Source organism: Pelecanus crispus, chromosome 2 (genome assembly GCF_030463565.1).
Source record: "Pelecanus crispus isolate bPelCri1 chromosome 2, bPelCri1.pri, whole genome shotgun sequence".
NCBI classification, from domain to species: domain Eukaryota; kingdom Metazoa; phylum Chordata; class Aves; order Pelecaniformes; family Pelecanidae; genus Pelecanus; species Pelecanus crispus.
Genome location: NC_134644.1, coordinates 16,582,680 through 16,596,841, shown reverse-complemented (window position 1 = coordinate 16,596,841; position 14,162 = coordinate 16,582,680). Strand labels below are relative to the sequence as shown.

At 45.9% G+C, this 14,162-nt stretch overlaps 1 protein-coding gene across 1 annotated transcript in view; it reads right to left on the bottom strand.

Moving 5' to 3' along the window:
• NRP1 (neuropilin 1) overlaps positions 1-5,295 on the bottom strand; it is a 110,905-nt gene extending 105,610 nt beyond the window's left edge. The window contains exons 1-2 of the mRNA XM_075705343.1: positions 5,193-5,295; positions 1,739-1,913 (exon numbers count right to left, since the gene is read on the bottom strand). Of these exons, the coding sequence (XP_075561458.1) occupies positions 1,739-1,913; positions 5,193-5,259 (242 nt within the window). The 5' untranslated portion in view covers positions 5,260-5,295. The remainder of the gene's footprint in view (positions 1-1,738; positions 1,914-5,192) is intronic.
• Between the last annotated feature and the right edge of the window lie 8,867 nt (positions 5,296-14,162).

The following is a 14,162-nucleotide window of genomic DNA, read 5'->3' as shown; positions in this document are numbered from 1 at the left end:
TAGCACAACACTATGCCACAAAGATTACTTGTTCTTCAAATAATTGTATGCTGTACACCACTTCACTGCTGTCAAAGACCATGTTGGTTTTACAGCGTTGGAAAAACATGTATTCTAGCAAGGAACAAAAAGGATTTGACACTGAAATATGCTTGATTGAATTTCCTAATCTCTATCTAAAAGACAAAGAGAGACAGACAAACATTTTAAAGCATTAGCACTGTCCCACAGAACGAAAGCAAAATCTCTATCAAGAAGACACGGGAAAGTGAATCATTGCCTGAGTACAACAAATTAAAAATTAAAGAATGGGAAGTCAGCGTGTGAACATACGGCGTGAATATGAGCTGCAGCTCCAACACCACAGTAAAACCTCATTTTAACGAAGAGACAGTTTAGTTTTATGAGCATAGGGTTTTCCTGCCTTACAACTCAACTATGGTACTGAAATGCTGATGTATAAGAGATTATAAAAAACCAACAAAAAAGCAACTAAGCACCACACTGCATCATTAAAGAACTTCATTTTAAGGGAAATCAATAACTGTGATCTAAGTAATCAATTTATTAAATAATGGGAACAAAGATGTGCATGGTAAAAATTAAGTGCTTGAGTACAGTCACGCTCTCCAAGTCCAACACTCTAACCTCATGGTCTGTTACAACCACTCCTGATGATGCTGAGCATCATTTTACAGGACCAAATCCTGTAAAATCTTGAATACTCCCATGAAACGCCAAACACTAATGGCTATTGAGTTTAATCTCTTCCTGACAGCCAGAGAAAACCTTGACTGGTAACACTAATGAACAATAACTCTCTCTTGAAGTTGTCAGAAGGGGATGAAAAAACCATGATACTCAAGAAATTTTTAAATAATGAATCACTAAAATATTTTCTTCATGAAACAAGCAGGCTGAATTTAGAAGGCGTGTTGAAGAGGGGAATGATCTGACCATGTGTTGCCTTGTGCAAGCTATGTGGTTTGCAGATTTGGGGAAAAGTGGGGAACAGCTTCTGGGAGGTTCTGACTCCCCTTCTCATTTTGGAAATAGACGGTCAAAGGGAATGCAAGCAGAGGGGAGCACAGGGAGCCTCAGCTATCCCCTTCCTCCTCTCAGGTCACTACAGAAGAGCAGGAGGAGGGGAAAGAAGAGCTATCGGCTATAAATCAGCGGCAAAGGGAGAAAGGGGGAAATAGGACCGTCAGTCTGGCAGTCCGCTGCCCCTTAATGGGTGAGAGTAAATGCCAGACTAACTCTGCATTAAGAGGATTTAGCAATTTATAAATTGCCTGTTTCTGCCATAGGCTGTCTGTAGCTGTGGGGGTACAAAATGAAAGGGAGCTAATTTTTGAAACTCTAGAGATTTACTCAAAAAAGCAAGCAGGCAGCGGTGCCTCACCCTAACCGCAGCCCCATAACGCGCATCACCATCCTCGGCTTGCCTCTCCCACCAGGCAGACAGAATTCAAATATACTTTATAAAGCTCAAAGAGTTGCAAAGATATTTTTGAACTCCCCCCCGCCCCGGCCCCGCCCCGCGCCCAAGGATGCTCTGAGGAGCGCCTCCTTCGCCTTGCCACAGCAAACAGGGGCCGCGGCCGGGGGGGGCGGCGGGGCGCGGAGCCCGGCGGGGGGCGGCGGGGGGCGGCGGGGCGCGCGCTCCGCGGGCGCGGGGCGGCGGCGGGCCGGCAGGTGGCGCCGTGGCGCTCCGCAGCGCGGCGGCCGCACTTACTTGCAGTCGCGGTCCTCCAGGTCGAAGTGGGGGTTGAAGTTGATCATGATCCTCTGGTAGGGCTCCGGGGCCTGGATCAGCCACTCGCATTTCTGGCTGGGGTGGTAGGACTGGGGGTAGCCGGGAGAGGTGAGGTACCCGGGGTTTAAAATCTTGATCGTGTCGCCGCACTTATCTGCGGGGGAAAGCGACGAGATTGGCTTTTTTCAGCATGTCGCCCCCCGCCCCCGGCAAGCTCCCGGTTTCAGCCCGCAGCAGCGAACCAGCCGACCGCCGTGGGAATGCGGGGGGGCGGGAGGGGCTTGCAGCCTTCTTCAAGCAAACTTTTGCTGCATCCTCATGCCTCTAACGCAAAGGCAAAGAGGCCTGCCTCTCCGTGCCCATCCTTAAGTCCAGCGGCCGGACAGGCAGCAGAAGATACCCCATTTCTAAACAGTACCCTTTTAAAAAGCCCCCCGCCCAGAGCAAAGAGTGCCCCTTACAGTGTTAAAACCTTGCATCCTCGCAACAGCGTTAATGTTGGCTCAGAAGGGTGTCTGAGACTCAATTATCTCCAAAAAGTATAATCTTCCCAAGTATGAAATTTTAAGGAAAGCTGAAAGGGTGCCATTTGACCCCCTGCCCAGCTATGGGATAAGCCTGGTCTGTGTCACTGACCGCTGAGATTGTCTTGGTGGATCCAAGCTCATTCGCAGCAGACCCTCCCTTTGTTTTATCAGTTCATAAATCTAGGCAGGTTGGAACTATCTGTGCTCTTCAAACCCAGGCTAGCAGAGAACAAAGTGGTTTTAGTGAAGCAGAAATCATCCACTATTTATTCCTTCAAGGAAGTTTGTTCATGCTTGGAGACTGCATCAAAGTAATGGAGCAGAACAACATCCTTTCCTCTTCCCTCTGTCCCTTCCTCCCCCCAACAACAACAAAGATTTATCTCTAATAGTGAAATAGTTGCAAAAGTTTCTAGAATCACCAAGTGTGACTGCAAAACATGGTATGCTGTATCTTGCTCCTTTGGCCAGTGTTGTCAGGGTTGCATTTTAAGGTTTATAGGAAAAATAAAAAGGGACAAGATATCCAACCTACACTGTCACTCACTTCACTGGCCAGTGCAGGTTTGTTATCACTTTTTTACTACTATGGATTTCTTTCGATAGATCTTCAGGGAGGAAAAACTTTCTCCACACATTGATTGTCTAATTTTGAGCAATAAAATATGACAGTAAACCACAGACAGGAAGAATGTCCACACTAAAAAGCAAGGCTATATATCACTACATCCCAATAATGGTATATACAGGCTGCAGTGCTGTATCTAATACATTCCCTGTGAAAGCAAAATGGCATTCCTTGCTCTCAGCATGAATTTATAAGTGCATGGGATTTTATTGTAGGAAAAACAGGTCAAATGGAAATGAATGAGGAAGCGCACATCAAAAATGCATAAAGCTACAATCTTTATAGCAATTATTTGCCATAAATTAGGAGAGAAGGGGATGATACATACTCAGCTGTATGGTCAAAACCCACATATTGCTAAGCATGTTGCTGGGAAAGGCTTTCTTATTATTTATTCCCGCTTTGCCTTTGCAAAACAGGCTGTTTTCCTCTGACCAGAACAAAAGGCGTTGCAGCTCAAAGCTCAAAAGCTGTCGCTGGTGATCTTGCTAATCCGCTGTCTGGGGCTCTCAGGGAATCTTGCCTTTTCCTCCCCGTGTAAGCACACTCGGAAAGTGATCCTGTCTCATTAAGCCCACTCCAGCCCTGCAAACAACATGGCAGAGTCTGGCATCTGTTAAATGCCTGAAATAAAGCAGTGCTGCTTCTAGTCACTTGACAGAGTCACTTCAGAGGACGCTGAGGTGGACTCACCACCACCAGCGCTCCTTAATCTGCGACTTCTGGGAAAGTGACAGTGTAATAAGATAATGCGGTCTGCTAGACTCCCTGGCTCTGTGCAATCTCTCTCACACTTGATTAAGAAGAGCAGTTTCTAATGACTTTGGACCATTAGTTCTAAATAAGGTTAATGAATTAATTTAGCGGACACTAGTACTGCATGTAGGTGAAGGTGGCATTAGTAGGCCTGGTAGGTTACAGAGGAGGTTAATGGCCTTGGTGACTCTAGCAGGGCCACCACGTTAACTGCTCATGGTGGAGGCTTCTGCCCAGCAGCCCACCCTACTTCTCTTCTTTTAATGGGGAAAAATGATCAACAGGAGCACCGTGTGGCCCGCTCCCACCCCTCAGAGGGTGCAGGACTAGGGGCAGTCCTGGTTTATGTGGAAGCCAAGGAGACGGCTGCCCGCACCCCTCACCTGGGCTGGGCAGGTGAGCAAAGTGCACCTCTTGGAGCATCCCCGAGCCAGGCTTGGTGCACACCTCCAGCGCCTTTGCTCCTGCACCACGGCGCTGGAGGAGGCAGCTCGTCCTGATTAAATTAAGCAGCCTCCTTAAAACATATTGGGAAAGAGATTAACTTCCATCATAAAACACGCGATTTTAATACTCTCTTCCATGACACTCCACTTGCCGTCCCTTATTAAAACAATATACCAACGTAAGTGGAGGGTGCTCTCTTCTTTTAATTACTTTGATTGAAAACCCAGTCAAGCAAAAGTAAATATTTGATAATTAGTTAATAATAATTGCTCAGGATTTGTTGGGGAAGGAAAACTCTTATGAGCTGTTCCGTGTGCGAGAGCTAAACGTCAAGCGGTCCCACAATTAGACCGTCTTTAAAAATGCATCATGCAGTGAAAGATTCACGGTGCCCTGGCATTGTTCGGGGAAGGAGGAGCACGCTGCTTTTAATTAGTTGTGTTTTCAAGGGCTGCCTGATAGTACACTAGCTACATCAGTCATTTGTTACGGGCTTTCTCCCTGGGAAGGGAGTCTTGAGCCTTCACAGAGCGGCTCAGCTTCTCTCTTGGCACTGTGCAAGTTGCACGTAAACGGCAGACTTGGGAAAGGGGTAGTCTGGAGAGCTCTGAGTTTGAAGACTGCCCGCAGGTACACACACAGGTAGCAAAAGGCACGATACTCCGAAATCTTACGCTTTGGAAAAAGAAAGGAGGAGGGGGAGAGAAAGCCTTCCCTTTAAAGTGTTCATTATCTTTCAGATATCGAAGGCGAGACTTAACTTAATTGCCTATGGGAGGAAACAGTATTAAGATAATTGGCTGTCCTGATCTAGTAAGAACGAGCAGCCTGCTTTACACAACAGCCCAGAAGAGCGGAAAATAAAGTCGGAAGGCCATGCCCGGGCGGGCGATCCTCGGGCGAGGGCCGCGCCGCCTCCCTCCTCCGGCAGAAAGTTCCCCCCGGGCGGGCTCAGCTCGGTGCCGGCCCCGGCGGCCGCCGTGCCCCAGTGTCCGCCCCCCGCTCCGGCAGCCCCGCAGCCCAGCCCCGCAGCCGCCCGCCCAGCCTGAGACCCGACGTCCCCCGTGACACTCACCGCTTCGCAGAGCCCCGGCGAAGGTGAAGGTGAGGGCTGCACAGTGCAGGAGAAGTCCCCAATCCATTTTCCCTTCCGACAGCAGGGAAAGGAGGAGAAGAAAAAAAAAAAAAAAAAACCAACCAAAAAACCCGCCCTCCACGCACAACTCTTCCTAGGTCTTAAGTCCTCCAGCCGGAGTCAGGAGCAGAAAGCACGGTCCGCAAGGGCAGTCCCGGGGGCAGAGGGAGGCTGGCTTCTTTCTGTGCCTCAAGTCGCCCGCATCCTGTCATTTAGCTCCGGCTCCCTCTCCCTTTCCCCACACTTGTTCCTTCTCCAAGCGCCGCTGCCCCTGCCATTCCCAGCAAGACTAGAAAGCCAAATGAAAACGGGGGTGGGGGGGGGGTGGGGGGGAACCAAAACCAAACCAAAAACAATTACACAAATAAGACAGACAAAAATCCTGGCGGCTGCTGGCACCTCGGGAGCGCTCTGCCGGGGCGGGCTCCGGGAGACGGGGCGGGCGTGCTCTGCGGAGAGGAGATAAGGAAGGGAAAGCGGCCGTGAGCGGGGACCAGCCGGGCGCTGGAGTTTGGCAAACTGCGTCCCCCCCGCCTGCCCCGCTCTCCCGCTGCGGCGCGGCCGCGGCTCCCGCGGGGCCGGCAGCCCCGGGGCGGCGGTGCCCGGCGGTGCCCGGCCGGGGGGCGATGCCCGGCGCCCCGCACTCACCTGCCCCGGCGGGAGGCGAGCGAGCGCGCTGCCGCCGCAGGGACTCCCGGCCGGCCGGGGAAGGGGGAAGCGCCCGGGCGGCTCCTGCTCGCAGCCTGAGGAAGAGGAGCGCAACTCAGCGGCAATAAGAGAGGCCGAGGAGCCGCCGTCTCCCAAGCCCCAGTCCCCTCCCCCTCCCCGCCCTCCTCCTCCTCCTCCTCCTCCTCAGCCCCCCAAGACATCGGCAGCGCGAAAGAACCAACAAACAAACACGGCAAAGCCCCGGCCCTGACACCCAGCCGAGGCGGGGACTGGCTCGGGGGGTGCGCGGAGAGGGGGACGCCGGGCGGCCCCCCCCGCCACGGCAGGTAGAGCCGATCCGGGCGGAGGCACCCACCTGCGCCCCGCCGCCCCCGCGGGCTCCTGCGCGGCCCCGCGCAGCCCTGCCCGGCCCTGCCGCCCCCGTCCCACGGGCAGACACGCACACACACGCACCCCTGCCCACCCCCCGGCCCGCTCCCCCCGCGGGCACCCTGCCCCGTCCCCTCCTGAGCCTCTGCCGCCCCCCACCCCGCAACACTCTTTTTGTTTCTTGCGGGTGTGTAGCCAAGCACCCGGCCCCACGCGTGTCCCTCGGAGTCCCTGCGGTCCCCCAGTGGTTCACCACCATCCCCTGTGATCCTGGGGCCGCTGGTCACGCTGGTGTGGGCTGGGCTGTCGGGACCCCCGTGAGGGGACCCCCGGTAGCAGGCTCACCTGGACCCACCACCCTTGCCCGCTCTGCATTTCTGCACCTCCGGGGGGCCTTCCTGCACCCCCTCCCTCCTGACCCTCTTCCCACGCCCCTCCTCACCCACGCTGGCTGTCATTTCTGCTTTTCTCAGCTTCTCTTGCTGCTTTGCCCCCCAGTCTGTCCATCTCATGAAGCCTCTTGAGGGGCTGAGGAGCTGCTGGCATCCCCCGGGGCCGTCTCTGCTGCCCATGGAGGCTATGCGGCATGAAATCCCCACAGGGGACTGTGTGTCTCCTTCTGAGGTCCCCTCCCCCCCCGCTGGCACCAGGTGACAGGCACAAAGCGGGGACATAGTGGGCTTTGAATCCTGCTGCTTTGGCTGCACAGTCTGGTGCTCACCAGCTATGGGGCCTGCCCCTTCCTTGCCCCATTGCCCTGCCTTACGGGCTCTCCCTGCACCCGGGGAGTGATTACCTAGCTGAACCCGACTGCTTCTTTTATGTGGAGCTCTTTGAGCTCCCTCTGCATGGAGGCAATCCAGTTGCTAGGGTAGGGGTTAGAGGAAGAGCTCTAAGGCTGAAAGTTGAAACACAGCGTTAAATGGTCCCCGAAGATGGGTCTGCGCTAGGAAAATGACCTGCGGCCAACGGTGGATGTCAGCCACTCTCATCTCCCAGAGCAGAGTTTGAAAACAATTTGTTACTGGTGCGCAGCCGAGGCAAACTCTGTTAACGCTTCATCTGGAAGAAGGCCTGTTAGAGGACCTACTCCACAAGGAGTCTTTCTGAAGGATGCAGAGGGAAAAGAGTTGGGCTTTGCTGGGGGCAGGGTCATCCTTCAAGTGCAGCCACAGCAGTAAATCCCTGTCCACTCTGAAGATGTAACCAGGTTTGAAATAGTTTTCAAACATAGTTGTAAGTCTGCAGCCACACAGATTAACTACAAATGTGTTACATCTGTGTTCAGAAATCATACACAGATTCAGCTTCCTCCATCCCTTTGTCTCCAGCCCCGAGTCTGAGCCTTCCACGCTCACTCTCCCTCGCTGCCCTTTTGAAGCCCCGACTGTAAGGTCAGCTGAAGTCTGGAGATTAAGTCTGTAGGAAATCTGTCTGCTGGTTTCATACTGCACACTCTCTCATCACTACTTTCTGAGTTTTTGCCAGACATTCCCCTTCTCTTCTGTAACTGCAGTTCTGTAATACTGTGCACTAAAGTGCAGTTTGATCCTGTTACACTCTCTGTACGCTTCATTCTTTCCTTCCTTAGCTTCTGCCTCTGCCTCTGCCCCTGCCCTTGCCCCTGCTCCTGCCCATGCCCGTGTCTGCAGCCAGGCTGGAAAGCAGGCAGGCTGGAACTAGGCAGACTGAGTTATTGGGTTCAGTCTCATTTCCCCGTCTTTAGGCAGTCTCTGGATCATCATATGCAATACTTATGCATTTCCTTGATTGATTGGGATGTATATTTTATGGGTAGCACATTAAGCCCCCTTCATTTTTTTTTTTCTTTTAGAGAAGTTCCCAGAACAAGGGGGAAGGGGAGAGTTAACAGCACTTTCTGATTATTAAAACTCTCATGCTGCTGGACAGTCCTTGACATGAATTGGTTCTGTCCTGAAGCACATTGTAGTCTGCGACTGACTGAGAGACAATATAGGTTTTAAAATAAAGTACATCTATTTTTGAAAACAGAAATTACCTGCTGATGGTAGCTTACTGGGAGGTTGCAGAAGTGTTTGTTTTAAAAACTCTGTCTCAGAAGCCAAGATTAATTCTGTAACTGAAAAGTAGTAAGCAGATACCCAGAGAGCATGTATATAAAAGATTACACTTAGCGCATGACAGTGATGGCTCTCTTGCTTTGGGATTAGCATTATCTTTCAGGTAATTTCTATGAATCTGCAGAGAGGAAATACTCATTCGCAGTCGTATGCTGTAAAGATGCTCCAAACCAACCAACCAACAAACCAACCATTGTGTTTTTTCCATCTGTTTTCCTTTCAGATTAACAAGTCACTTTCTGCAGATGCAGGCACAGTGTGTTAGTAGCTAGTGTATTTTAAAGAAATTCCATTCTCTGAAAGAAAAATTAAACACTTAAATGCAGACAGAACATGTACATTAGTGAAGATGGTACAGTGTGATAAATTGTAAGACTAATGACGAAGGTTGCTTTTACCACCTCAGCCTACCTTGTAACCACTAATCCATATACCAAGGTTTATTTCAACATGCTCATGTCTCAAATATCAGTGCTTCCTCCTCTTGCACAGAGTGCGATGTGCACCAGGCTGCAAAGACAGCTGAACAGGAATGGCCTCTGTTGTGGCTAACGTGGCCTGTGGGAGAGGATTTCTGCCCTTCCTCAGCACTCCGTGGGCATTTTGGATTTCGCACTGGGACTCTTTTTTTGCTGTTGAATTCTCAAGGCCTAGGAAATAGTGCAGAGTCTGGTACATTAACGTCCTTTCCTATCATAATGTAAATGGCATTAGTCTAGTTTTTCTACCCATCTTTTTCTCTCTAGTTCACAGATATAGGTGCAGGTTTATTCCATGTATGAATTGCCCTGAAATGATGAGTGAAGACATTCTATCCTTGGTTTACATATATTTATCTGAAAATGCTTAATCTTTAATCATCTTGAATATAAACTGGCATCAAATGAACATTCAGAAGTCTCTTTTTATAATCCACTTCTCACATTTTAGTCACGGTATTTTAGGTCCTGATCCTGCAACTGCTTATGCATTTGTTCAGCTCTCCATTTTCACATCAGTAATGGGATTTTATGGCAAGGATGAGTTAGTGTTACAAAGACTGAATCTGAATCTAGTGCATGTAAAAGTTAATGGAGTGGCTAGCTTTGGGGTTTGGGTTCAGGCCCATCTTTGCTTCATAATTTGACTTGGTGCTTATAATGTTTTTTTGAAGATTGTCTGCACTTCTGTTATAAACCTGTTTCTCAAGAACTTTATAATTCAGCCATAAAAAATATTTGCCTTGGGCTAAATCATGTAATATAAAACTTAAAATTCCAAAGGAAAAAACTCTTTTCCCATTTTAACAACAGCAGAACAGAGCAACTTTGATGTTTACTCCTTTATGCACTCATATAGCACTGTAATGCATTTAATTAAAAACTAAGTTTGGCAAATGATTAATCCATGGCTGAAGACACCTTTATTTGGTATTATTTTGAGAAAGAAACACAACAAATTAAACCCATCCATAATATTAAATGCCTGAAAATGGAGACTTCCTAGCAGTATTTAGTGGAGAATAGAAATATATTTGCTTTATGACTAGTACCTACTAATATCTTCATATAAAGTCTGGTGCTCATTTATAACCTTCTCTCTAATGTTTTCCTTTTCTTTCACTTATCTTCCCCAATAATCTCTCCAAAATTAGGCTTCTGTGTCATCTCCTCTCCTGTTGCTTTGGCCATATGAATCACTGCTTGGCTTCCTGTTGCTTACTGTACTGAACTGAAGCTATTTACCCTTATCTTTAAGATCAGACATACATTTTCCCTTGTCTATATCTCTCTTCTCTCAACCCTTTTATCTTCTACATCTTTTATCCTCCTACTCAGTCTCTCACACCCAATGCTTTTTTTACCCTGTCCTCTCACGTTACACCTCTTTTCCACGCACAGCCACATGCATCTAAATGATCCTTCTTCTTTCACTGCACATCTTACCATTCTCCAAAGAACCACTGCAAATACATGTATTTTTATAAACCATGCCAACTGATTTATGCATTATTTAAATTTACATATGGCCATGTGTTGCAAAATACACCCAGATCCTATACTCCATTGGTTAGAGATCAGATTCATTTGCATTTACATCACCTCCACACTGACTACATTGTTAGGGTTAGAGTGACTTTACAAATATCTTACCATACTCCTTGGAATCACAGCTGTGCCATCTCACAAATGCCTTATCAAAACATGTTCATCATCCTGTCTAAACACATTCCACTCCAACAAATTAGCACAGCCCAAGGCTTTATTAGCTGATTATCTGATTATCAAAAGTCAAATGATTTCATCTGTGTCAAAGGCAAATCATCACACATATCACTCTATTCCCATTTCTAATCTGACAACAAGCTCATCAGGTCTCTCCTAGGCCTAACTCCTCTTCTGCTTGCATTGCTACAGGTGCCAAAATCTAAGCATGGTCACCATGTTCTTCCAGATTGCTCCACTCCTTTTCTCTTCTTCAGTAATATTTGCATATTCTCAGTAAATTCTGCTTTTTATCTGAAACAGGAAGTGGGGGATATATACAGCATAAGAGTTATGGTAGTGTCCTTAATAATAATGCCTGATCAACTCAAGGCGTTCTGAAGTAGCTGTTTCTGTGACGAAGGAAGTTAATACATAGCAAATCCACTCATATGGACTTAAGAATCTGATTATATTTGCATTGATGGCAATGACAAAATCCTACTGACTTCAAAGGAGAAAAGCAAGCCCTGTATGATGATAAAGGACCTTTAGATTATAAACTTATTTTTATCAACTTCAGTTGCTTCCATTTGGTTGCACAATAGGTATATCAACGCCTGTGTTTACACTAACTGCTGCAAAAAGCCAAAATAGCAGTTCCTTTCAAAGTAAGGCTTTGCCAGACTGAAGGTCTATAATCATTAAGAAGTAGGTGAAAATAGTGTTAGATGTATCTTTGTATTTCTTGCCTTGCTCTATTTTTGGCTGGAAAATTAGTGTCCTGCTCATGTAATCTGTTCATCCGTAAAGGACCATATGATTATATAATATTATTGAAAATTATATGCACTACTTTATATGTGTTACATCTGATAGAATAATACTAGGAAGGGTGCAATGTTATTAGGGAAATGGAAGCTGTCACAGTGACACTGCATGGCTGTCATGCACCCCCTTTAGCTACAATGCAGCAATCACTGTAAACAAGCAGTCGTACTGCATTCATTACAGATCAGATTCCTTTTCTCAGTCATCTCTCATCTTCTTCAAGAGATGTTCTCTATCATAATTTTCTTTGTCACTTATTACAGCTGATGTTAAATGGCTTTTCAGCTAAATGCTTGTTTGGGTTATTTATTAACTAGAGAACATTTACATTGGCATACTTTGATGTTATACATGAAATGGAGAACCCATTTGTAGACTATAGTGGATTAACTAGAAATTCAGGGAATCGTATTCAAAGGGATTAACTCTTAGGCAATGGATTACCTCCAGTCGGTTAGCTTCACTGGAGGAGATGGAAGCAACCCCTAACACAGATCTTTATTCAGGTGATTACATATAATGGTAGGAGTATTACTCAAATAAATTAAATATAATTAGTTTGTATGTCTGCTATTGTTGGTCTTTGCACCTTAAGAATATGGACTGAGATCTGGAAGGAGCTCTTAGGCTCTACATGGGTAAATTTTGTTTCATGCCAGGGCTTGCAAGTGGAAAGCAAGAAACATAACTGGTCTGCTTTAATGGGTTAATTTTCAGAATGTTGGTTTCTTTCAGTATTTTCTCCTTATTGCTATGTCTGTAGAAAAATTGCTCTGAAATGTTGTGTCTCATAAAATTGCTTTGAAAAAAACCCCACAGAGTAATATTTTGTTTTGTTACTTTATCAAGAAGATGCAGTTAAAACAGAAAGACATTTTGGCTATGGAATATGGGTGGGCAATTTTTTAAAAACTGAATTTGTAGGGTGCAGTAGAGGGATGTCAGAGAAACCAAATGGGGGTGATAGAACATTGGACTGGCAGACTCCTCGGTATATAACTAGAAAAAGGAAAAGAAAGCAAAAGAGAGCTGGAACAAGGACTGACTGAATAGGAAATTATGTTATAAAAAGCCTCACCTTTCTTGGAAATTTGTTGTGTTTGTCTTTTTTCTCCCTCCTGTCTTTTCCACTGCATTTTTACCTGCCTTGGGACCATTTAGTTGCCAATAAAGTCAACTGAAGAACTCCTGTTTTGAGGAAAGCTGACTTAATAATTTTTACCTACTTTGTGGAAAAAAAATGTTTTCTAAAGAAGCCTCTAAGCAAAGCAGTTTTCAGCACATCTCACAATCTTCTCAATCTTATTTCATGAAAAGGGTAACAGAATCATTGTGTTAGATTTCCGATAATCTCCTAGGTATGTTTTTACATTTCTTAGAGACCTTTCTGGAATCTAGTTTTCATTGTGGGTTCATGTTTTTATATAATTCAGACAAGTTGTCATGAGGAGAAACACAGTTGTCCAGGTTGTCATAGCAGCTAAAACTTTCCTTTTTGTGAAATTGTCACCAGGCCCTTGGCTTCTTGTAACCAAATAACCAGAAACATTATTAGTTTAATGAAGAAGCTCTCCAACAGGCTGTTTCCAAATCTGTAAGTTATCTGTCCAACAAGTATGTCACTGCTGTGTGCAGTATTTTATTCACAAAGGCCATCTGGACAGCCTTGACAAAGGATTCATATCATTTGCCAGAGAACATCTTGTTTTCTGTGAAAAAAAAATTAAATTCTATGTTTTTCTAAATCCATCCAGAGACATTGCTTTTTTGTTGTCAACTGCTCTGTTGGCTTTACTGTGTTGAAGCTTCTTTGTCACTATTGCAGAATTTATAAACATGACATAGTCTCCTTTTTCATCCCTGTAGTTATAATCTTATGCAGACCTTTGTTCTTTAAGATTATTTCAGACTGATTAGTAGAAATCATTGATTTATTCTGGCGAGACTTGTGTTTGAATGGAAACTCCCTGACATTTATATGTTACGTTGTTTTTGAGATTTCCTTCATGGCTTGTTCATCATGCCATAGCATATCATAAAACTTTCAATTATTTTCTCCTCCTTTGGGGCAAATTCTTCCATCACAAATATCTTAATGAGTAATAAACAGACAAAAAGCAGGTACCACATATAGGCTGGAAAAAGGTCAAAGCCCACTTTAACAGCTTGGCAACTGCATGTAGTAAATCCAAAAGGTGCTTGGTTTTTATTGACTGGAATGAAGATGATTTCAGCTAGGCAGAAAATACCATGCTGTGACCAATGGCCAAGAACTCCACTTCAAATTAATCCTGCAAGATACTGAGCAATCTTATAAAAGACTGAGTAACTTCAGCTGCCATACAACACAGAATAGGAGCTGATGTTTTTCCAGCTCCTTAATAAAACACTGAGCACCTTGCTGGAAAGCCCTGTATCCTTCATGCAGAAAGTTCACATTAATATGAATTCAAATGTTCTTTCACGCAATTACCCATAATTAGAAAAGGGCTGCCAGACCTTTGTGATACAGTATCTGGATGAAATGTTAGAAAATTAATGAAATTGATTTTTTGACATGCGCAGTATCACTCCCTGAATATAATTTTTGAGAATGATGGGAACTTACTGGATTTATTGGAAATGCCTCTTCTATATTTACTGCCTTGATTTTTGTCTTGCAAGATAACTTTGTGGCATACATATGTGATCCTGGTGCAATCAGTATAAATGTATTACATTTTGCATTCATCAGTATATTCAGAATCTCTCCAAGT